Below are 25059 nucleotides of genomic sequence, written 5' to 3'. Positions count from 1 at the left end.
TGTTCAGAGATTCATCTTCTCTTGGAAGCAACTGCATCTTCATCGATCAACGTTCTTTCAAAGGGAACATTTTTTTGCAAACATTTTTCTGTACTTCTGTGTAGTGCTACAGTTGCTGATTAAAAAGATGTTCTTTTTTTTACGCCTACAATCTTATAAATAAATGTTCTTCATTGGCATTGATGATTCCATGAAAAGCCATTAACATCCATGGAACCAAAAGGAGTATTTCTAGGAGTGTATTAGAGCCTTTTTTCTTACCCAAAACCTTCATTAATTGTTCATCTCTTATTTTTCATTTAAAGTATCTTTAGAATTAAATAAAAATGCAAAAAATTACTGCTCGTCTGTTGTGGCAAAAACAGCCATTTTCTCCTCCACTACCGAGTTCAAGGACAAAACCGCAAGGTTCTCTGACGGTATTTGGCAATGGTAGAACTCACACTGGTGAGGTAGTCAGATCCGGTGGTTCTAGACTTGCCAACTACTACCTGAGAACTTCTCCACTGTCAAAATATCATCTCAGAAAAATTGAGAGCACCATTTTGAACCCTGATTGCATTTCAGTGATGTCACAGGCTCCACCCCCAGAGTGAGTGACTGTGGGTATTGCGGGTTGGGGTGAAATTCAGATATTCCCCCCTGCACACCACAGTCTCATAGCTCCTGATGCTTCGCTCATTGATCCAAACTGTTTGCTGATACTAGTCGGCCATGTTTGGCTTTCATTTCATTGTGAATCTCATTACGTTGGACATACAAGACTTATTTCTCTCTTTTTGGGCTGTGTTAACCAAAATAGGGCATTAAATTGTGTGTTATAAGTTACTAATCAAGTCTACTGACCAACCAGATGTTCATATTCATGCTCAAAATAAATAAATAAATAAACAATGACTGTATGAAACACGGCTCTTGGAGAAGTGGTGTGGCATTTGTGTGAAACAGCTTGTGTTTTGTCGCTTGGTAAAGGGAGAGGCTGCCCTGTATCTGGGTCAATGGCTGCTAATGTAGGTGAGGAGAGGATTGCTGGATTAAGTCCTCTTTATCTCCTTTTGCATAAATCTATTCATACAGAATGAATGACAATATGAAAACATTAGCCATCACTGAAGTGTAATGCTATTTCTAGTGTCAACCACGCTCTTCAGGTCTCTTGTAGGTGAACTGTTTCGTTACTAAATCTGAACCTCATCGACTAAAGATTCATTTTCATTATAAAGAATATGGAGAATTTGTTAGAGAACTTATGTTCATACATTATTTACGAGCAGTTAAAAAGGAAACGGTGTACATATTGGTCATTGAAGAACAAATGTGACCCACTATAGTGGTTTCATCCCTATTTAGACTCATTTTTGCATCTAACAGTTGTGTAGACTCCCAAATGCATTGCAATATCCCATTAAATTCATTCAGTCGTAGCTTTCTCCATTGGTTTTTTATCATCATCTTCAGTATCTCTCTGCTATTGCTGTTCACCTGTGTTTACCTGTCTACGTCAGAAAATCCAAAGTAAATATGCGTATATGGGAGAAGAAAGGAACATTGTCAGATTCCTGCCGAAACTTTGGCTGCAGTAATTGCTTTGTGGGAAATCTCTGTCCATGTGGGCCTTCTCCAGATGGGCCAGCCGGGTCGGGTTACACAGCATTTTCCAGGCCCCCTCCTCTGTACCGACTACTCCTCTCATTCAGTGAATAATCCCTGGTTAGGAGAGAAAGAAAGAGCATGGCTGAGACAGAGCTCGGTCTGTACTCTAATGTAAAGAGAGCATTAGTGGAATGAGATTAGGGTCCATCTCTCTTACGCACTGTCTGATGCCGAGGTGCGTATGATGGTGAGAACATCATCAATGTTAGAAAGTGATGATGATGGTGGTGGGAATAATATATCCCCTACTTCAGGAAGCATCTGTGCAGTTTTATTCACTGTAGTATTTTGCTTTGTGGAAAAAAATGATAAAAGTGTGTGCAAGATAGATAGATAATGACTAAGCTGATTAAGACTGCCTCCAAGGTGATAGGAGTTCAACAGACATTTGTAAAGAACGTGTTGTTAAAAAAGCCTATTCGATAATTAACTGTCCATCACTTCCATTATACAAGGAGTTTGTTGTCCTCCCATCAGGCCATAGATAGAACATTTATTTTCCTTACTATTTGTATTCATGCTCTTATAATGTCTTTGTTTTGAATGTTTATATGTGTATTAATGTGATGTGTGGCACCTGTGCAAACCAAATTTCCTAATAAACTGACAGGCAGACAGACAGGTAGGCTGGGTTTAGTAGAGGGGATAATCCATTAGTTCAGAGCTACTGCTACATGAACGCCTGTGTGTGTGTGTGTGTGTAAGAGAGAGGGCCAGAGGGATGCAGTGTGTATTAAGATATTAGCAGAGATTAAAGCTCTGCCCCAGAGTTTGTGGAGCTCCAGGCTGGAGGAACAACCCCCTGCGGAGAGCCATATCCTCTCCTTAACACAATCAATACTTCTGCCCCATATTCCCCTGATGACACAATACCACCAGACGGCTATTACCATTCGTCTAAAATGGCAACCTTCATAAAAAGATAAAACTTTTAAGGATGCCTATACATTTACAGCTCTGAGACTGACGGTGCAATAAGTAACTTTGGCTTGCTTGCGTTGGCAAAGCTTTTTCCTCTGTCTATCCAAATCCAGTTTTAGCTGATTACACAAAGTTTATCTATGGGGAACAAGTGATAGAGAGCAAACTCGCAAAAAATATGTTAAAAAAAAGAGAGGGACAAAACCCCACTATTCTCCTTAAAGTAACACATAAATTGATAGGACAAAAGTGTGTAAAAGGGTGCTGACTGGATCACAAAGGTTATCATGACACGAGTTATGGTATATTCCTACTACCTCATTACATATTATATACAGTGAAGCCTTAAAATCACATTGGAAATGTGCATGCTGATATTAAAACATTAAAACAAATTTGGTCCCCTAATTCAACTTAGCTTCACGGTATGAGTGAAAAAATAGACACTAAAAATAACACTTTACAATAAAATTACATTGATTTACACAATTTATTACTTTTGCCATTTCAAGTTACATAATTTTTTTTAATGTTTTATCATTGAATATGAATTAAAAATAAACCGTATGTTTTTAAATGAACATTAGCATAGATTAATAAAACTGTAAAACTTAAAATTTCATGAATTTATCTGTATTATAAAATGTTATTATTAAATTTATTAAAAAATACAAAAGCCTTAAAGAAGTATTTCACTAGTGTATTTATGTAACATAAGTATCAAAGATTGCACTACAGTTGTCAGTGATTTTACGAGTGACATCACGCTTAAATCAGGTACGTAACGCTCTGATGTTAAGATAGAATTGTGGTTATGTATTGGGATTAGAGCTGAGCGCTGTTCTGTGAACACGGCCCGACTGAGGAACAGATTGGCTGAGCACTAGGGCGGGACCAGGGCCGATTCTCAGAAAGCGTGCTAATAAGAGTGCCTTAATCTGCAGCTCACGACTGACGCACGCGTGCGCTGAACATCTCCTGCCAGCTGCCACCATGACCTGGAAACCTCCCTTATACGCGGATAGTATACACACTTCCCTTAACGTGTCCCTCTCACTTTGCTCTGTTCAGAACGGATGTGGTTTGATAGGGATTAGACAGTCGCATGCTTCATATCTCTCTCCGACCGTGGAGCTCCGCGCTGATAATCTGGAAGTGGAGTGGGACGCTGGGATGTGTGCGGTGCCTGATGGATTAGCGCGTTTCCCTGCTCCTCCCTCGACAGAAGGACACGGGCCTTAAATCCAGGTTTTAGCCAGGAGGGAGGGATCAGGGCTTATGATGCAACAGGAGCCCCATCCATCACAACAAGCTGGAGGGGGGGTGCGGATGTGACCATGTGTTTTGTTGTAAGGTCATGGAGTTTTCGTGATGAGATTACTCAACTTCATAAAAACAAGTGACTAGTGACCTTGACATAAGACAGGTGGTATCTAAATGCACGCAGATACTAACTTCCACATTGGATTTATTCTCAAATTTGGGGATTTATGATGGTGTCAGTGCAATATGGCCCATAGTTCTGAATGACAACTGGTCAATACAGCGTTTCCAGTTGTGCTAAAAACCTGTTGATCCCACTGCACAGCTCCCTTTGAGGCTAACTATAAACTTTTTATATTGCAGTATAATGAACTATAACAGCACAATGAATTTCCTTAATAAACTGTTCTAATCAGAAACCTGTCTTTAATATTTTATTATGTAGTACTTGTATTATTATTAAAGCATTAAAGCACTTTCCTTGTGTCAGCAGTGATTATATTTCTGTAATAATTTTCAAAAACACAATTCTGAATAGTGGCCACTTTATTTCCAAGACTGGATAAAAAGGGAAAGACAAACTCTGTCAATGTTACCATCATTCTTTCACAGGCAACATGGGAGAGTTCGGTTTCATCAACCTTATATTTTACATATTTTACATAAAAAGGATCTCACTGCGTGAAGTCTTACAGACGTATAAAAATTCAAACCGACCAGGAGCAGAAAACTTGACAGAGCGGGTTATGAGTGGAAGAGGTGATTAACAGTAACAAAACATCCATATTTGACACAAATTTGCATTGTAGAAGCAATACAACAAGAGCCTGTGAGATAAAGAAAGAGATATGAATTTATGGTTCTTAGCAATATATGCAATAACATCAGAATTCAAAATATGCCCTGTATCATATCTTGAGCTCTTTCATTGTGTGATTTCGTGTTAATCTAAAGATATGAGCGCACGTCTAACCAAAAACATTAAAGAAAAATAAATTAAAAAATAAATAAAACATTTTCCCCAGCAGTTTCAAAACAAGATCAGTTTCCAAAATGCTAATATACCATGAATATGTAAAGTCTGTTCATGATCTGAAGTATAAAAGTTGAATGATACGGAGTGCTACATCTTCAGCCTCGTCATTGGTAAGTCGTCGACATTTATAGTTATGGATTAATAGTACAATTCAGTGAAAGTCTATAGACAGCACTGAGCGCCAGTGTTCTTCTGTACCGACAGGAAACGGTGGTCTCATTCAATACACCACACAATCATTCAAGGTCATACCATTTTTTTTACATTGGGAGTTAATGTGAAATGCATACAAAGAGAATTCTACATTATACAGCCTGACAAAAGACAAAAAAAAACAAAAACATGCATGTCATCTCAGTAGTCAATGGAATCTAACACTAAAATCGTAATGCAATTTTCACATAATATATTAATGAAATGATTCAAATATGGCACAAGATGGTTCACACACATATATATATATATATATATATATATATATATAAACCTAGATTAAAACTTAGGAGAAAACATATCAAGAAAGACTTATCTGGGGAGAAAGGAACAAATTATGCCAGTTTTTGAAGGCTGAAAATTTGGTTGATTTTGTTTTCTTTTGTTGAGGATACATTTCTTTTGTTGCAATACATTTATCAAACATCAGCTAAAAAAAAAAAAAAAAACTAACATTAACATATTTAACAACACTAGGGAAAAAAATAATAATAAGACAATGAACTGTGTACAATGTAAAAAAATAACAACAATAATATTAACAGGAAAAAGCCATCCAACCCCTGCAGACGTATGTGAACAGGTTCAAATATTATTTTTACACTATACTCCAGCAGCCACTTCACATAGGCGCTGAATTTCCTGTCCCACACATCTGCAGGGGTAGAGTATGTCACTGTTCTAGAGTCACCACTTCCACCGCCTGTCCGTCAAGTGTTACCGTGTTGTCGATGCGCGTGGCTACGGGAGCCATGGCCACCTGAACGGGTCGGTTTCCCTGGGCCAAACTGGTGACGACCGTCTGATACATGCTGACTGGAATCTGGACGAGACCTGGGATGACACAAACACCGTTACATATATGACAACTTCTGTGTGTATAAACTCATTTCGGTCACTCTTCACTAGCTGAAGATTCACAAAGTACAACTGTGATGTCATCAGCGAAGACAGCGGCATAGTGGTTTGGGATGCACGTAACTTGTCATTTGAGACAGTTGGGAGGGAGGGGAGTTTTGAAGTGCGTAATCGAGCGGCCATGTTAAGAGTTTGAACGCTACGTGGCCAGGGCTGGGCTAGAGCATCACACTGCAATGCGGAACAATGGAGTAATTGAGGCGGCCACTCCCAGCTTCCGCTTCTCTCTCCCTCTCGAGGTTAAACCCCTCTCTCTTTCTCAATCTACCTCTGTTTCCCCGCCCAGCTGTGAGCGGAGCAGCCTGGATTACTGCTGCAGTCACACGGGGCAGGAGGGTGAGCAACGCGAAAGGTCAAAACTAACCGTGACTCGTAAACCCATCGAGAAAGTCTTGCAGTTGCGTATCTGCCGGACGCTGGACTTGTGCGTTGTGTTCATTCGCTGAAAATAGTCTCACGATGCTACTCTGTCCCAGCGTCTCCAAGAAAGGCTCATATTTCAAAGTCGTCATTTAGGCTGTCAGTTAGTTTATCTATTCATGCCGGCCCAATCTCCCCAAGCTAAATGTTCCCTTTAATCGCAGTTTAACACAAAAAGTAGATCAGTTTTGAGCTTAAATGTATCTTAAACAGGCATGGAGAATGATTTTGACTTGTTCCCTGTCATGAAACGTTCATAAAAAAAGAAAAAAGCATTAATGAGGCTATGATAATTAAGCTCTTCACCCAATTTGAATGATTGTAAATTCAAATAAATAAATAAATATATTATTTTCACTTTAATTTAGAAAGTGCTTATAATAACAATGAGATTACACTTTATTTTAAGGTATCCTTGTTACAGTGTAATTAGACATTTATGTGCTGAGTAATAAAAATTAACTACATATACTAACTATTGGGTTAGGATGAGGGTTTGATTTAGTTACATGTAATTATGCATCATTTATAGTTATTACTATAGTAATTAAAGGACACTGTAAAATAAAGTGTTACCAACAAATGACAAATAATAAATTACACTCAGTTGTCAGTGTAAATTAAAATATAACACAATATAAAAACTATTCATTAAAATTATGTAAATACTTAATATAAATAATACCTAAATAGTATATCTTTGCGATATATATATATATATATATATATATATATATGAAGAGTTCAGATGCAAAAGCCTCTAAGTGCCATCTGAAATTTTCTTCTAGAATGATCATTTTTATCAAGCTCGTATATTTAAGTTCAGTAATTTCGCTTAAATGACAAATCATAGGAAATTTTCATTCTCTTCATGGAATATATATATATGTAGACACACACTGTATATATGTTTTTTTATATACATATACACATATATTTTTCTTTTGACGAAAACATCAACATGTTTTTATGAGATTCACCCCTTTAAAAAGGGGGAAATCAGTTACTCCACGTGGGATACAAGCGACTCTAATTTCTCTTAATCACATCGTGTCTCAATAATTGACGGGGAGTTTGGAAGCATTGTTTTTTTGAGTGAAGAGCCTACAAACCCTCAGTCACTCTGACATTGAGGGTTTCTACGAGGCTTACGGAGCGATAAAGGGGCATTGGGGCAGGAAACAGAAATCAGTCACGATTACCTCAGGCCAGCCACTTCAAAGCTGCACCCGCACTGCCATTTCACTGATTGAATAAGGTCAATAAACACTGGCTGTCCGTCAAGTGTCTGTCTGTTGTTGACTACGCTCCCGCAAACCTCCCCGTGCTGAAGCGTAAATTGGGTTTAATTGCGCAGCTTAACAGAGAGGGCCTCGTTTTAGGCAGAGGTGGATCTCCAGGACTCATGAGGCCAACAGATGGTCAATCAAGAGATAGCGAGTATAAAAGAGCTGCGGGACTAAAAAGTATAGTTCAATATGTAGTACATCATTCCATGCATATGTAGAATTGCTAATAAACTTAATGATTCAATTATATAAAATATAAATAAAATGTAACGGCAGTGGTCATATATTAATACCAAGAGTGGGGAAAGGCCTGACGCCCATGTCTTTAATTGTAGTTTTAATGCCTGCTAATCAGCTTTTATGTTCAAATACAGCCCTTGCTCCTGTCTATTCTCTTAATGTCATGTGAGATTGTGTGTGTTTTATAGACTGGGCTTCCCGGTGCTGACAGCTGGCTCTGTGATTAGACTATGCTCTGATAATGGAGAGGATCAAAGCCCTTTAAGAGGGTTCCTCGGGGGTTAGGAGGGGGGGCTTCTCTTTGGTCAATGGGGGCAATGGACTAAGCCAGGACACTAGGTACAATAGGTCACTTGGAAATGCGCAGGTATGATTGGAACAACTTTAAAAACATTAAAGCAATTTGGACCCCATTTACTTTCTTAATGGATGTTCTTGGTCTTATTGTTATTGAACGAATCATTAGTGTATATTAGAAAAAAAATTTTTTTAAATAATTTACGGATGCACCATATCAATTGTCAGCTGATTTATCTGTAGATATTGAATGATATCAAATAATCTTAATCTTTAAATTTGAATCTTTAATTGAATGTTCCTATAGCCGACAAAGCATACGCCACTAACCGAATGTCCATCCAAAGAATGCATTTTAGAATTTAATAATTTGTTATAATTAAGTTTGTTTAATATGAACGCCAAAATCATGAAGGCAAAAAGTTACTATTATTTATTTTCAGCAAGTTTCTTTTTACTCCAACCAATATGGATCTGAAACAGTGGACAATGAAATCTTTAGAAAATCTCAAAAATGAATAGCCATTTTTCATACTGTACCTTATTGTATTGCATAAATTCACTTGTAGCATTTAAATTATTTTAGGTTCTTGTGTTATTGTTCATTTATTTAGTGTATTATTTTAAATTACTATAGAATTTTGAGTAACACTTTACAATGCGGTCCCATTAGTTAGTGCTAGTTTATTATTAGTTCATGTTAGCTGTATATTAACAGATACAACATTTGATTGTATTAATGTATTAGTAAATGTTGAAATTAACAAACTAAGATTAATAAATGATTTAGAAGTATTTTTCATTGGTATTTAATGTAATGTAGTTAACTAATGTTAAAAAACGGAAGCTTATTATAAAGCGTAAATGAATTTAGATTGACATTTTTTTATTATTGGCCATAACAAAAAAAAAAAGAGATTTAATCGGCCTATTGCATCGGCAAGAATTGTAATATTAGTGTATCCCTAAAAAAAATCTTAAATCAAAATCAACTAGCAACAATTTTCCACAGAAATGCGTCACATTATGGAAATGGTTTGCAAGTGGCACTTCACTTTGTCTTGAAGGATGTCGTGGTCAGAAGAGACAAATACATAAACTTCTGTTGATTTTCTAGCTTTTCAATCTAACCTAGTTTATCGTAGCTAAAAAAGGAAATGTGTAGTGCCATTTCAATACGCTGTAATGAATGCCTATAGTACACATTAGCACTGCACTTGGTTTGTAAAATGGCTTCTAATGCATGTGTAAGCAGCACTACTAGAGGGTGCCGTGCATATGCAGAACGCTTAGTGGTTGAGTCAAAGCAAGGATTAGCAAGAAGTGTAGAAGCTGGAGTCACCATCTGTCCCACAAACACCCCGGGGATTACAATAGACCTCCACGGACTTCCTCGCGCTCTAACACACCTTACATGAGACCAATACGTTCCCTCACATGCTAGATGAGTGATGACGAAAGGGACGTTTCATAATATGTTTGCCCACCCCACACTTTCCTGTTTGTTATGTATTTGAGTGTCAGGCTGGAACAGAGTGTGTGGATGCTGGTGATATAGAGCAGGGGTTCATACCACTGCCATCCGAAACTCCAGTTAAAGCTCCTACTGCGGCCGCCGTTTCTCCCGCTAACACGATCTGTCCTCCGCCCTGAAGAGTCGCTTCCGCTAATGTCGCCACTGCGTGAGCTGCTGCTTCACTGCAACACACAGATGTAAATTAAGGAAATAATCTCACAATATCCCTGCTTTCATAAACATGCAATGCTTTATACAGGATTTAAGATGTATTGATGTGAATTGGTGTGTACTGCCCCCTAGTGCAGGAAGTCACTCAAGAGGAACCAGAAAAAGATAACCACTGTCCTAAACAAGTTCTTCTTGCTCTCTTGATAGATGTCCAAAATACGGACGCCCATTTCTGACACATAAGTAGATTGTTTACCAAGCCCAGGCCCGATTCCAGAATCAAATCATGTGATCTAGCCTTAATGCACATATCAGATTTTTGTCCTGTCCATTGCAATGGTCACTATGTCAATCATTGCAATTTCAAGAGTGAATTCCGCATTTGCAGCGTGCACGTGGCATTTAATCAATGAAGCTGACTACACTATCGTGTCTACACTCTGTTTGTTAAAATGAGAGGATTCGCTAGCTTGCATAATTCAGCACTGGACAAAAACTGAGCGGTGAGTGGATTCTGACTAACTTAAACAGCCCTGATTGGCCATCGAGTTCAAGTAATCAACAGATATGTCTGTGATTGGCTACATTGCTCAACACTGAAAAAGCACGTTGTAAATATAAACATTTGACGCTCTTTAGAGCGCAAACACAAATACGTTTGCCAATTCTGTTTCGCCAATTTCCTATTATTACAGCTTCTACTGAGGATGCTCTTGCTTTCATGTGAGGTTGCTTAGCACCCTCTAGAACAAGGCCTGGCCAAGCCTTAAGAGACTCTGGCATAACAATTAGACCTTGTAAACTAAAATCTTTGTGACTTACCTAATGCAAAGGTTGATGTTGTTTAGCATTTACTAAGCACTGTATGTCAGGCTGAAGAGAAAGTATATAAAGCTTAATCTGGTCAAATAATGTGGAAATCAACCCTAAAATAAGCTAAATAATATAAAGCTTAATTTCAGCAACAGAGCGGTAGCTGCTTGTTCTCCACTCCCACACATGAAGACTAGCTAGGTAGTCACTACTGAATTTAGCCTTTATTTTTTTTTGATGTCATGCATTGCTGAAGATTTATCCTTACTTGTAGATGAAGAAACTTCTGCATTTGTCCTTTTCAGCGACCCTGTTGATAACCATTTATCCATGTTTAAATCTGTTGTAGTCTACAGTAACTGTATGCAACAAAAGTATGGTAGATAAATTGGTGGTTTATTCTAAACACAACCAAGTGCTACCGATGAAAGTCTAAAATATGACATAGTATTTCGAAAGTGACAAAAAGTTGAAACTGACAAGTCAAAATTGTGAGATAAAAAGTCATATTTGGACAAAATGTTTTGACATTTTCATCACAAGACTTTATCTAACTTCATAATTAGTCAAAATGATATAAAAAATAAAAATTATGACATACTAAGTCGAAAATTACATGAAAAGATGAAATTGGCAAGTCAATTACAACAGTATGTCACAATTTCAACTTTCTAAGTCATAATTATGAGATAAATCTCCAAAATTGACATTCTGAGATAAAGAAAATTGACAAAACTCAAATTTTTATCTAAATTATGACTTACTACATGATCATGAGTTTTTATTTTATAATTTGAAATTCAAACAAAGCATGATTTTTTTTTTCTTATGTGGCAGAAATGGGCTTCCAATACAAATACCAGTCCAAAGACTGTCTATCCCGATTCCCTTTGAGAAACTGACCAAAAAGAGGGCTATTTACAGTGCTACGGGGCTTTAGTAGACAAAATAAACTTTTTTTGATCCCATTTGTAGATGTCCTGACTGTGCTAGATGGTAGATTTTACTGCTTTAATGAAGACTGTTGAGCAGAAAACAATGCCTCCTCAGCCTAATTGTTGTGGGAATGGAGTATGATCCAATTGTTCCCGCTGTGCTGTATTTCTGAGCTGCTGCTGCTGCTACCTCCTTGTGATAAACAGGAGAACAGGCTCAGGTGAGGCCTGTTAATAAGACCCTGGGGACTTAAACCTGCACCTAGATGCTGCTGCGGTTCAGTATTTCCTTTCTCTCTCTCCCCAACCCCAGCTTCACCTCTACTTCCCATGAGTACCTGTTGAGTGCCATGGTAACAGTTGCCCCCTGTTGCATCTCATGTGATGCAGCAACCGCAGCTTCGGCTAAGGAAGCCACAGCCTGCGTGGCCTCCGACGCTTGCGTGGTCTGGATGGTCATCTCGCCTCCCTGTAGTGTGGCCCAATTCTGCTCCACCTTAGAGACGAAATAACAATAATAGGTGTGAAGGGAGAGATGTGACCTAAAAGCACAGTGTGTGCGTGTAAGGACAGGACAGAACATGCACAAGATGCAAACTCATGGAATATTCAGATAAGGAAGTGTGCGTTGACATTACCTCTCCGTCTGTCACTGTGGAGTAATTCACCTGGGCGACTGTCACCGTGCCTGGCAATTCTGACGCATCTGCCAGTGTTGCTACCGTGGCTCCAGTGCCAACCTTTTGATCAGTTCAAATTTGGACATTAGGATACTGTAATGTGACCGCTGGTGAAATTTTTTACTTTTTTTTTTATTTAATACTATAAAAAAACAAAAAAAAACAACTATAAATCTTATTAGCATAACAACAATTACCATTTTAATCAATTTAACCTTTTTAATGTTTTAGAAAAAAGTATCTTATGCTCATCAAGGCTGCATTTATTTGATTAGTGTGATTTTGATTTGTTTGTTTGTGTGTGTATATATATATATATGTGTACATACATATATATATATATATATACACATATATATACACATGTATACATATATATACATATAAACACACACGTTTATACACAATCAGACCAATTACATGTATTAAGGCAGTAAACGTTAAATATTTGACATCATGTTGACTTAAATAGTACATATTAGTTATTTTTTTATATTATGATCTCCCTCTACTCTAAATGAAGTCCTCCAGTGGATCTTGTATATTCTGTAGTCAAAAACAACCGTGTCGTTGTTCCCACAACTGGGACCTGAGCTCACCTGTATGAGCGAGACGGTTCCATCAGGATTACTGATCGTCTGCACTACGGTCTGTGACGGCACTAGGTGTGCAATGCTGTGAGTGGCTGTTGTGGCAACTTGCTGTGGGGTGATCTGGTCCTCAAAGGCGTAGAGCAGGTCCTCTCTCCCATGCTGCTTATAGCAGTTTTTAACGATAGTCCTCAGGGCTTGCGTCCATGACACCTGTTTCCAACGGAAATAAGCTCTCGATAAATCAAGATGATGCAAGCTCTAGCTCATTTGCTTCAATTCAGATGCCATTTTGTGGAAAGCTGACAAAACTATGGTGTGGCTGATTCAACAATTCATTTGTCATCACTCGTAGCACTTAAATGTAAATGTGCTATGAGTTTATTTATTTTTTGAGTAAAAATATATATATTGGTAAATACTGCTGCTTAGTAGTGTATATTGTAATTGTTCTATATTTTAATAAATTAAAATGATTAAATATTATTATTATTTTTTATTATTATTTTAATCTAAATTTCTACTGTATTCTTCTTCATATATATTAATATATATATATATATATATATATATATATATATATCTCTATCTATCTATCTATCTATCTATATATATATATATATAGATATATATATATTCATATATATAAAAAAATTCTACACACACTTAATATAATGTTTTACCATTTTAAGCAAATATATACATTTTAACCATATTCTACATATTGTTGGTCAAAAATATTCTGTAGTGTTATTTCTTTATGCCCCAGTCCTAGTGTGAGCCTCCAACACTACCCTCTGTTTCTGCTCCTCTGTTCGGACGTCACTGCGTACGTTGGCCCAAGGAATGTCCTCCGGCCACCAGATGGGCTTGCAGCTCTCTTTCCCCCAGCCAGGCTTCCCACGGCCTGTGGAATACTTTAGCATTTCTGGAATGAACGCTCTGAGCTGGGCCTGAAAAAGCAACAAAGAACGCACAATCACTGTGGGAGATTTTAAACTGGGAGTGGCAGAGCGCACGACGGCCTCTGGAAAAATTAAATTTGTGGGAAGAGAGTTTGGAAACAGCAAGCCATTGATTTTCCCCTTCCTTCTGCAACTGAGTACAGACAGTCTGCCGACACGTATAGCTTGTGAAAAGCTAAAAGTAGACTATTAGGTTTCTATTTAAAGATTAATCTATGGGTGAGGCTCCACTGCACACTGACTGCAGGAGATTGAGAAGATGGAACATACACCACCGCGCTATAGATTATGTAGACAACAAATTAATTAATTAACACTTTTAAGGTTGGTACACTACTGTTCAAAAGTTTTGGGTCAGTAAGATTGATTAAAAAGATTTCAATTTAAAATAAATGCTGTTCTTTTGAACTATCTATTCATCTCAGAGTCCTGAAAAAATGCATTACGGTTTTCAGAAAAATATTAAGCAGCACAAATGTTTTCAATATTGATAAAAAAATGTTTCTTGAGCAACAAATCAGCATATTAGAATGATTTCTGAAGGTTCATATGACGCTGCAGACACATAACTACCACATTAATGTAAAAAATAATAAAAAACAAGGCATCTGTGCTGTCTCTTTAAAGTTGGCAATGAATGGTTAAATAGATGCAAGGAAAAATAAATAAATAAATCAGTATAAATACAAATCATTAAAACCAAGAAATAGAAATAATAAATGCAAGGGGGAAAAAAACAATTGAAAATTCAGTAACGAATTTTGCAATGATGCCATATTGCTTTTGGTTAGATTTGAAATGTATTTTAACGGGCTTGAAGTCGTAATCTAAAAAAGTGTTAGTAAGGAATTGTCAAGGTATTAACACGACAATCAAGGGGCTTTTTTTTTTTTTTTGCCTGAATGATTCCATTGACTTTTTAAAATAACACTGAGTTGTATGGGGCAGCCCATTAGCCCAGCGACAGCTCTGTCCTGGGGGTGAGGGTGGAGTTTATCCCAGTGCCCTCAGTGCCCTTGGTAATTCCGTAGGCAGGCCAGGGATTGAACTGCACAGCACTCTGTAGCAACGTCTGTTCACCTCGACATCACAGGCTAAATTTGGCTTGGGAGGAATAAATCAGTTCGGAAAAGAGCTTCTCCCCCCCTCCCACTCTCTCACTGTCACAAACACAAACACTTCCTGTAAGCCTGACATTGGACGGTGACAGTCAACAACATGGCGAACAGCTAGTTGAGAAGGATTTCAGGAGAAAAAAAAGTTCTGATACAACTAATTAATTGAAAAGTCAAGTTTTTGACCAATTAATTTCTAAGATTCTTCCAATTGTAATTGCTGGATAAGGATTAAAAAAAAAATAATAATTGTATTTCAAATGGTACACTCAAAGATTATTGTAAAAATTGTAAGCATACCTAGAAAATGTCTACTCACACACACACACACACACACACACACACACACACACACACACACACACACATATATATATATATATATATATATATATATATATATATATATATATATAAAAATGACCATTGTTAATGTTTTTTGAAAGAAGTCTCTTATGCTCATCAAGCCTGCATTCATTTGATCACAAATACAGAAAAAAACAGTAATATAGTGAAATATTATTACAATTTAAAATAATGGTTTTCTATTCAAATATAATTTATTTCTTTGATCCAAAGCTGAACAAAACAGCATTTATTCAAAATAGAAATAGTTTCTAACAATATAATTATCACAATTATCAATTTAACACATCCTTGCAGAATAAAAGTATTAATTTCTTTCAAAAAAATAAAAAAACACTTTTGAACGATAGTGTATATTGTTACAAAGGATTTATATTTTAATATAGGCTGTTCTTTTTTTTTTTACTTTTTATTCATCAAAGATGGTTATAAAAAATATTAAGCAGCACAATTGTTTCCAACATTATTAATAAATCAGGATATTCAAATGACTTTTGAAGGATCATGGGACACTGAAGACTGGAGTAATGATGCTGAAAATTCAGCTTTGCATTACAGGAATAAATTATATTTTAAAGTATATTCAAATAGAAAACCATTAGTTTAAATTGTAAGAACATTTCACAATAAATGCAGGCTTGATGAGCGTAAGAGACTTCTTTCAAAAACATTAAAAATAGTAATAATTCCAAACTTTTGCCAAGTAGTGTATATATATTAATAAAACAATTTAAAAATCTCATTTACTGATGTTAAGTACAGGTTTCAAAGTCATGTAACAGATTGTCCACAGTGGCATCATGAGTTGTAGGCTCTTCCTTGTGTTTGTGCAGATGGTCTAATTACATGGCGAAGGAATTAAGAGGAATCTCACGCCCCAAACACACCGATCAGCTGCCCCTTCCCTCCCCTTGCTCTGCTCTTAATCCACTTGGGAGCCAATCAGAAACCCCTGTGCTCGGGCACGATGTGCCGGATAATTACTCGCGCGTACAAGCTCACCTGATGATCCCTGCACAGACCTGCCCCCAACAACCCAAGCAAGGTGTGTCTGTCCTGAGGGACATCAGCTATCAGCACACAGCATGTGGGGTAGTGAGTAATGGGCTAGCTGGTAAATGAAGTGGGCTGTACTGGTTATGTGGTCTTGCACCAGGCCAAAAGTAAAAGTAACCTGTGCTAAAGCCCTGTAGTGGTTGAGGTGAGACGACTTCTACGTCTCGATTAAATGCTGCTGCACGAGTCTAGAAAAAGCTCATTTGCATGGCAAAGCAGAAAATTCCTGGCTCATAGCGCCACCTGGTGCCCACCTGTGTCATCTTGTCCACAGACACTGGTATGCCGTCAATAGTCAGTGGAGGCAATTCAGAGGTGAGCTCCCCACCACCAGGGGGCGCATGTTCAGCCAGGGCGTTTTCCAGATCCTCCAGAATCATGCTTTTGTATTTCCTCACCTGATCACAGGACATCAAAACAAAACAAGGGTCAGATCAGAAACAGTGCAAATGCTATGAAGAGGAAATGCAGAGTAAAAATCCTCACCACATTCTCTAATGGTGCCGCTCCAAATACTCTAAACACAGGGTTCGGTTTAGAGGGAGAGATGCACAACACAATAGCCTGCTGGCCAACCCGTGTCGTGTACTCGTCTAGAGTCGCTCTCAGCTTCCTGCAGACATAGTAAGAGTCAGTGTTGTTATTATTAACTACAATTCGTAAAAATCATGCTAACACTTTACAATAAGGTTTCATTGTTAACTACATTAGTTAACATGAACTAACAATGCACAATACTTCTACAGCATTTATTAATCTTAGTTAATGTTAAAGGGCTGGTTCGGAGCAATTTCAACTTAGGATCCTTTGCACCATGACCCCCCAGAAGCTTTTTTTCCCTTGGCCGAACATTATTAAAGTTAGAGCTTATTTAGAGATATCAGCCGAATGGCTTAGTGCAGGCGCTAATGGATCCAAGGTTGTATCTTGTAAATTACCCCACTAATAATGCCCAGAATGGTACCAAACTTCTACAGTAGTACAAATAAGTTCTGTACTCATAAAACGAGGCATTGAAAAGTTTGTAAGTACATCAGGAGTTTATTTAATTAACACTTGCCTGATTGCTTATGCTACAGCTAACCAGGACGTCGAGGTCACTTCTGTGATTTGGGAAAAGCCCGTAAAAGTCCTGGCAGAAAGCGATGCATAAGGATGTAGTTTAACGACGCCCAGTTCCAAGAATGCACTAATATTTTGTTGGTAGTACCAGTTTGCAACAATTATTAGTTAACACTAAGTTGTCAAGTGTTATTTAAATAAACTCCTGAAGTTCTTACAAACTTTCCAATGCCTCATTTTATGAGTACAGAACCTATTATGTTGTAGAAACCACTGATACTTAATACCAATTCATTGAACAATACTGTGAATATAGTTCACCTAAGCAAGCGGGTCTGTTGTCTTTTACGGATTGAAGGGTTTGATTCAAAGATGTGTGGCCGTTTACGTTTCTTCCCTGTTGCTACAGCGGCGGCTGCTGCCATGCCAACAGGTCCTGAAAAAGAATAAGGGGCATAAAATCAGCTGTTTTTAGACATTCTACATCATTCAGGATATACGCTGTTTGTGTATTCACTGGGAATCGAAGCAATGAGTGACATTGCTAGCACCATGCTCTATCTTAAGCTAGAAGACAGCAGCCAATTTATGGTTCAAGTTCACCATCTAGTGGTCAGTGTAATAACCACTAGTCACAGTCGGTACACAATAACAATGTGCTGGAACCGACCTGCAGCAGCCAGATGTGCAGTGACCTCATCTGTTCCAGTTGAGTTGAGGATGTCGGAGTCATCATAAGCGTCATCATCGGGCGAGGAGGGCGAATCCTCATCAGCGCTCAGCATGCCGTGCTCTGTGTACGTGGCGACATGCACCTGCCCGACCTGCTGAGAGACGGCATGGGCCTCGATAGTGGTCATGTGCTCTGTCTGATGCACCGTGTGGTCTTCCATCACCCGATACAGTTTCTCTCAAACACACTGAGACACACATAAACAGTATATTAGCACACACACATTCCACAACTGGTTTGCTTACATTAATAGGTCAGGGTGAGAGTTATTGACCTAATATTTTGAGGTGGCCCAAGTACTCAAATATATATGTGTGTGTGCAAGTGTATTTTAATTTGTATAAGCATTTGCATATAAAAAGTGCACTCAAAAATGTAAGTTGGAATCATCTTATTACACTTGTCTTATATTAGCTACCAAAATCACTTTTTACTAGTATGTAATGTGAATCAGACTTACATGGTATTCTATTAGTATAGTGTTGGCAGATATGCTTTTATATTGAAACATCATGACAAAACATTTAATCTGGGGTGAATCCAGGTAAATTGGGCCACTAAAGTGTGATCTCAATGTCATTAAGTGATCAGAATCAGCCCCCCAAAATTTGACATTTGTAAATGTATATTCATAAAGCACTGCACCTATTTTTATTGCTTTAAACATCACTCCAGTAGGGGGCACTAATCATCACATATAAACAATATAATTTTCTCATATATATATATATTTTTTTTTTTTACAGTGACAATGTTTTGACTGTAGTCTGTAAGACTGACTGCTTTCTGTATTTACCCAAAAGGATATGTTAGCATTCAAAAGTATTAACAGCATATACCTTTGCTGTGCGTATTACAATTTAGCAATGTACAATCATGTAAATAAAGACCTCAGGAATTATTTACAGGAAGAAATCAAAGCTTTATCAATGACAAACCCAATGACACAGAGAGAGAACATTTTTAACTTAAGTTTTATTGAATAATAAGATATCCTAATGACATTTCTCTCACAGCAAGGAGTATGAATTAAATGTATTAAAACGTTTTGGACTTAAAAAAAATAAATAAATAAAAACGTATGTAGGAATTATTTAGGATGACGTAGGTGCTATCCACATAGATAAATACTCCAGCTCGCGTCGCGCTGCATCATCATCATACTGTTCAGTTCAATGGCCCTGTTCTGGAAACGGTACAAATGATATACCCAAATCACCAAAAACGTTTCCAAATATCAAAAGACACGTCAACAACCAATAATAGCCACCATAAAAGGTAGGTTTAAATATCTGAAATGACTGAATCGATATAGACTAACGTTAAAGATGTCCAGCATTAATAACAAACACATAAATGGCGGTTATTTTCAAACTGTGAATAATACATGTAAAGCGAGCTAACTGTAATAGTGAAACATTAAAACACTGAAGCCTTTTCAAACTGCTATTTCATACACGACAGTAAAAAAAATCAGACGAGCTTCAAAACATCTGAAATTATCTTTTAAATAAAATTTAGCCGGGCACCGTTTTCGACTCTGTATAAAGCGATTTAAACACTCGACTGATCGATAACACTTCTGTGCTAATATGCCATGAAACATGCATTCATATCCGATTCCCCTAACAAGAGCATATAAACACAAGCTCTCAAGCACTGAAAACCCATTTAGCATCTGGACAAAACAAGAGCGATTACGATTGCACATCTAAATTCAGTAGGCCAAAGGCCTGCGACAGCGCCATGATTATTTTGCCCCAAATTTGAGCGGGGTAAATAATAATTGCGATCCTGGTAAATGCTTTCGAAATCGTCCCGAGTTCTGTTTCGCATCGTCGCGATCTGCATCTGAGTGTGTGAAAGACAAACGCTGCCGGGTTGTTTGGTGCGGCTGCGCCGGGGCTGAAATGGCTGGAGATTGCGCGGTAGGGCACTAACCTCAGAGCGGCTGCGCTACTTCGGGCCTGCGCTGTGCGGCGGAGCTGCGAACACCAGCTGCAATGGAGGACAAAGAACGAGCAGCAAGCGCGCGCGTCCTGGGCTCAGCTCAGCGGCTGATGCGCGGCCCCGAGCGAAGTGCACAGAACAAACCCCGCCCCTCCCTCGCTCTCATTCTACAGACTAGAGCCTGAACAACGCTAGCTCTGCTACATGATAGTGCAGCACAGAGTACACACTACACTTTCAAAGAAGTGTACGGGAAATACAGTTTTCTTGGGCCTGACATATTTATTTTTTGTTAATATTAAACTGTGGAAAAATATTTTTTCATGCACAGTACATTAAAATAAAGTTTAATTAAAAATAGAAATAAATATTTTTTGATTATTTTGTCAAATTATTCGAAATAATTAATGTATTTATAAATTGATTCTAATATATATATATAGATATATTTTTCACAGTATATATATATATATAGGCAAAAGTTTTTTTGTGTGTGTATTTGTAACTGGGTAAAAGACAGTGAACAATTCACATGTAATTGTAAATAAATGATTAAATTTGTGTTTAAAAATATTGTTTTATTAGATATGGTTATTTATTTTTTGTTAATATGAAACTGTGGAAAATGTTTTTTCATGCAGAGTACATCAAAATATGGTTCGACAGAGAATTAAAAATAGAAATAAATATTTTTTGATTATTTTGTCAAATTACCAAATTATTCAAAATTCATTAAAGTTCATTAAGTTTATTAAAATATGGTACAACAGAGAATAAAAAATAGAAATATATATTGTTAAATTAATTTGACAAATTACCAAACCATTTCAAACAAATAATGTATTTATAAGTTTATTTATATATAGTATATTTAATTTACACGTGTGTGTATATATATATATATATATATATTTATATATTCACATTTAATTTTTAAATTAATTAAATTGTTTATTAGATATGGTGCAATAGAGAACAACAAAAAGATTCAATAAAAAAATCATTTTTATTATTTATTGCATTTTTATTATAGGTTTTGAATGAATGAATGAATGAATGAATGAGGCATTTATATAGCGCTTTCATATGTACTACTGTACACCCAAAGTGCTTTACAATCATATCAGGGAATCTCTCCTCAACCACCACCAGTGTGCAGCATCTGGATGATGCGACAGCAGCCACAGTACAACGGCTCACCACACACCAGCTGCAGGTGGAGAGGAGAGAGAGTGATAGAATTAAAAATAGAAATAAATATATTTTGATTATTTTGTCAAATTACCAAATTATTCAAAATAATTTATGTATTTATAAATTGATTATAATATTATTGATATAAATATTATATATTATTTATATTGATATAAATATAAATTATAATATAAATTATAATATAATATATTATAAATAATATAATCTAAATTATATATATATATATATATATATATATATATATAATTTTATTATTATTTTTAATTTTTATTATTTTTAATTATATTATAATACTGCATTTATTTTTATTTCTGGAATAAAATATATTTTATTGTTAATGTTCATAAAATGTTTTCTGTAATGTCAGAATAATTAAAAGATATTGGATGGCAAAACATCCTGTTTTTCGTGTACACCTATTAAACTACATTGCTTTTAACTTGGCTTCTTGATTTTCTACGAGACATTTAATGAAAACTAATGCAAAATAAAAGTTCTCAACAACGAAAAAAACCCCGCATTCACCTGTTTCCAATTAAGCCTTGATGAATCTTGATTGTGTGTGATGGACGGACAAAGACGAGATTGGATGTGGATACGTCGTTTTATCTATAAAAATCACACATTTGGTGAGTACTTTTGATTTCCTTTTCGTTAAAAAGTTGTTATGAGTCTTTTGGAGATGAGACAAAACGATAAAAGAGTTAAATATCCGTTGTTAAGAGTAAAAACATCCATAAGAGGGCAATATGGTATCACAAATGTTTCCCCTCGTCTGTTTGATTGATGTGTATCACTAGATGGCAGTAAATGATCATTTTTGAGTTGTTGTTTGAATGACTGATGATGCACGCGATTGAAATGACAACATTGTGCTTTTGCTTGTGTTTAACTGAATCTCAGATTATTCCAAGACACAAACTAGCTTTTCTACAATGTATTTAATTTGGTTATTGTCTGCGTCTAATCCAGTTAATGCAAGCTACTGTATTAAAATGCCCCTTAATCACTGGGGAAATTGTATAATAGCCTAGATATAATTTCAATCCACTATGGCATCTTTTGTTGTTGGCAGCGGACCTGAAGTCCACTTTAGTTTATTGCATAAAGCTTTAGTTTAAAGGTCGTTTAGTTCAGCCTATTGTTTCAGAGAGTGACTGCATGCCCATGCGGTGGTACGCAAAGTGATAAAGAGTCAGTCTTTAGAGGTTTCACAATCTGCGATCTATCTTCACTGTGCTGCCCTGCTGGGGAGAACCGATAAGGTTTCCGAGGAGTTCAATAATTCTCTTAATTGATTGTCTGAAAGTGAAGATAATTCATGGTAATTGTCAGGCCAGTGAGGAGCTCATGAGCTGAAGCCACCGAGGGAGGAATAATGGACGCTTCCCTCACTTACATGGCAAAGATAGACCAAGAGACCAGTCACAGTTTGTTTTTGCCTTCTCAGAGTTAAACAGACTAATGCAGTGAACTGAGAAAACAGATTGCGCTTTGCTTATTATACATCAGGCTAAAACACTTTTCTCCATTCTGTCACCTGATGGAGTTTTGGTTCCTTGCCACTGTCGCCTTGGCTTTTGGCTTGCTTAGTTGGGGACATTTAATATATTATTGATCTGCCTGCATTGACACCATTATATGAGAACTGAACTGAGCTGGACAATGACATCACGGTTTTCTCCTTTCTAATTTATTAAACTAAATTAATAACTTTTCTTACAACAAAAATGAACCATCACTGAACTTACTTAAGCTGGACTATTGCGCTATTTTCTTCTAGAAACAAACTTTGTTGCATTATTTTCCTGTTATCACTGTAAAGCTGCTTTAAAACAGTCTGTATTGTAAAAAGTGCTATATAAATAAAGGTGACTTGACTCATGAATGAAGGCAAAACCACCAGAGTGCACTCTGAGACCATTTAAGTTACTTTTAGCAAGATTTAATATTTTAACAACATCATTGGATGTTAATTTAGGACAAAATATTTCACCATCAAAAAAGCACACAACTTAAACTGTAAGTAATTATGATGATTGCTATTATTTATAATGAATATATACACATTTTGTAGTAGGGGCCTTCAAATATTGCCTTTGACAATGGGGGGCCTTGAAGTAAAAAAGACTAAGAACCACAGTTGTAGGGCTTCCCGAATCTTCTTCAATATAATGCTCATAATTTCATGTTAATTCAAGCACTTTTTCTTTTTGTCTTGGGCATTTGACAGTTATAACTGTTTCATTACTCAAACTGCCAAAGGAAACGACTGTTTACCTATATGATTCAAAATTAGATCAATATAAAAACGGCAACACAAAATGTTGGCATCACCAAATCAGCCATTAAGTGTGATCTTTGCCAAACACAGTCAGGCAGGCATTATCTGCGGTGGGGAATGAAGGAAGGAAACCAGAAATAACCCAAGCCCTTTAACCATGAATAGAGGCTTGTATAATTTATTCCAGCTGTAATCAGAGCATGGATTGCTGTCAGTGCAATCAGCTCATAATTAGGAGAATTCTCCGTTGTTCTGCTGTGTTTTCTGGGAGGCCCTGTGGCGCTGAGTGTCTGTCTGGGGGCCGATGTGTAGCAAACAGCCAATTTACTGAACCATTAAGATATCGGCACCTTTTGCTTTCCCCTCGTAACCTGTTGCCATGCCTGCTTCTCATCTCCTATTATCTCTCCCTCTCTTCCTCCGTTCTATGTTCCCTCCGCTTTTTCCCCCTCTCCGTCTGTGCTTTCCTCCCCCGCAAGTCCTGTGGCGAACAGGTGCAAAAATTATCTCTCATTGACAAAGGGCGAAAATACTTTGCGTATGGTGTCTTTGTCACATGTCAGAAAGGGGGCCAAAGACTGGTCTTTCCCATGCATTTGCAGTTGTCAACCGAAACTGAGGAGGAACTGATAGATTGGAGAACCGGACACTATATATATATATTGTGTATCTTAGGGTTAAGGATTTTTTCAAAATGACTAAACTTAATAGTGATGCCAAATCATGCAACTTGTTGATGTTCTGTAATTTTTAAGCAACCAGATGATTTTCACCTGCTGAATTGATAAAAGAGGTGAGAAAAATCTCACAGATTCAAATGAGCAACCAGAGTAATCTCTAAGGACCAGAAAATAAGACTTGAGGGGTGGGTTCTTCTGACTTCAGGTCCTCCTGGGAAGTTTGTATCTAGTTGGGAAGTCGTAATATGACGCCAGACACAATCAAATCAATGGCGACATACAATTTTTTTTAAACAATATTTCTAAATGTAAAGAATGCACATCAGGTTTGTTTTTGCTTTTTTATGTTTTTATTATAAATGAAGGTGCTATAATCTGAATTGTTAAATATTCTATTCTGTGCATGCAACTTGGCTAGTTTTTTTTGTAAATAAAATTTTAAATAAAAATTTATTTTAACAAATACAGTTTTCCACTCATAATTATGACTGTGCAGTTCATGTGCAGTCGACTTGTATAATCTTTCTGACATAACTTGAATGCACTAAGCAACCAGCAACCAATATGTGCTAAAAACCACACAGAACACATTAATAACAACCATAGAAACCTATATAGGGAGAGAGAAAAAACATTCAAATTAAAAGTTGATAAGCTCAGTTTTAAAGGTCATTTCAG

At 36.8% G+C, this 25059-nt stretch overlaps 1 protein-coding gene across 2 annotated transcripts; it reads right to left on the bottom strand.

Moving 5' to 3' along the window:
- Positions 1-5473: 5473 nt before the first annotated feature.
- nrf1 (nuclear respiratory factor 1) lies at positions 5474-20322 on the bottom strand. 2 transcript variants are annotated; one of them, XM_084111072.1, is made up of 12 exons: positions 20194-20322; positions 18190-18439; positions 17841-17955; positions 16944-17070; positions 16712-16855; positions 13750-13908; positions 12965-13168; positions 12324-12425; positions 12024-12181; positions 11019-11060; positions 9824-9948; positions 5474-5920 (listed from the first exon to the last, which is right to left on the bottom strand). In XM_084111072.1, the coding sequence occupies exons 2-12, from the start codon at positions 18410-18412 to the stop codon at positions 5760-5762; spliced, it is 1560 nt and encodes a 519-aa protein (XP_083967198.1). In that variant the 5' UTR covers positions 18413-18439; positions 20194-20322; the 3' UTR covers positions 5474-5759. The 2 variants fall into 2 exon arrangements, with proteins under 2 accessions (XP_083967198.1, XP_083967199.1); XM_084111073.1 differs by lacking the exon at positions 11019-11060.
- Positions 20323-25059: the final 4737 nt, after the last annotated feature.

This window comes from Abramis brama, assembly GCF_963993115.1.
Source record: "Abramis brama genome assembly, chromosome: 4".
In the NCBI taxonomy this organism is placed as follows: Eukaryota; Metazoa; Chordata; class Actinopteri; order Cypriniformes; family Leuciscidae; genus Abramis; species Abramis brama.
This window is presented reverse-complemented; position numbering and strand designations above follow the sequence as displayed.

Bases quoted from the DNA above. Each gene is read 5' to 3' on its own strand.
- nrf1 (XM_084111072.1), bottom strand. From the start codon at position 18,412: ATGGAAGACCACACGGTGCATCAGACAGAGCACATGACCACTATCGAG. The intron at 9,949-11,018 runs GTAAGGATAAAT...TGTGTGTTGCAG, and splicing joins AGAAGTTTCTTCATCTACAA to TGAAGCAGCAGCTCACGCAG. The intron at 5,921-9,823 runs GTATGAACCCCT...GTGTCATCCCAG, and splicing joins TGGAGTTTCGGATGGCAGTG to GTCTCGTCCAGATTCCAGTC.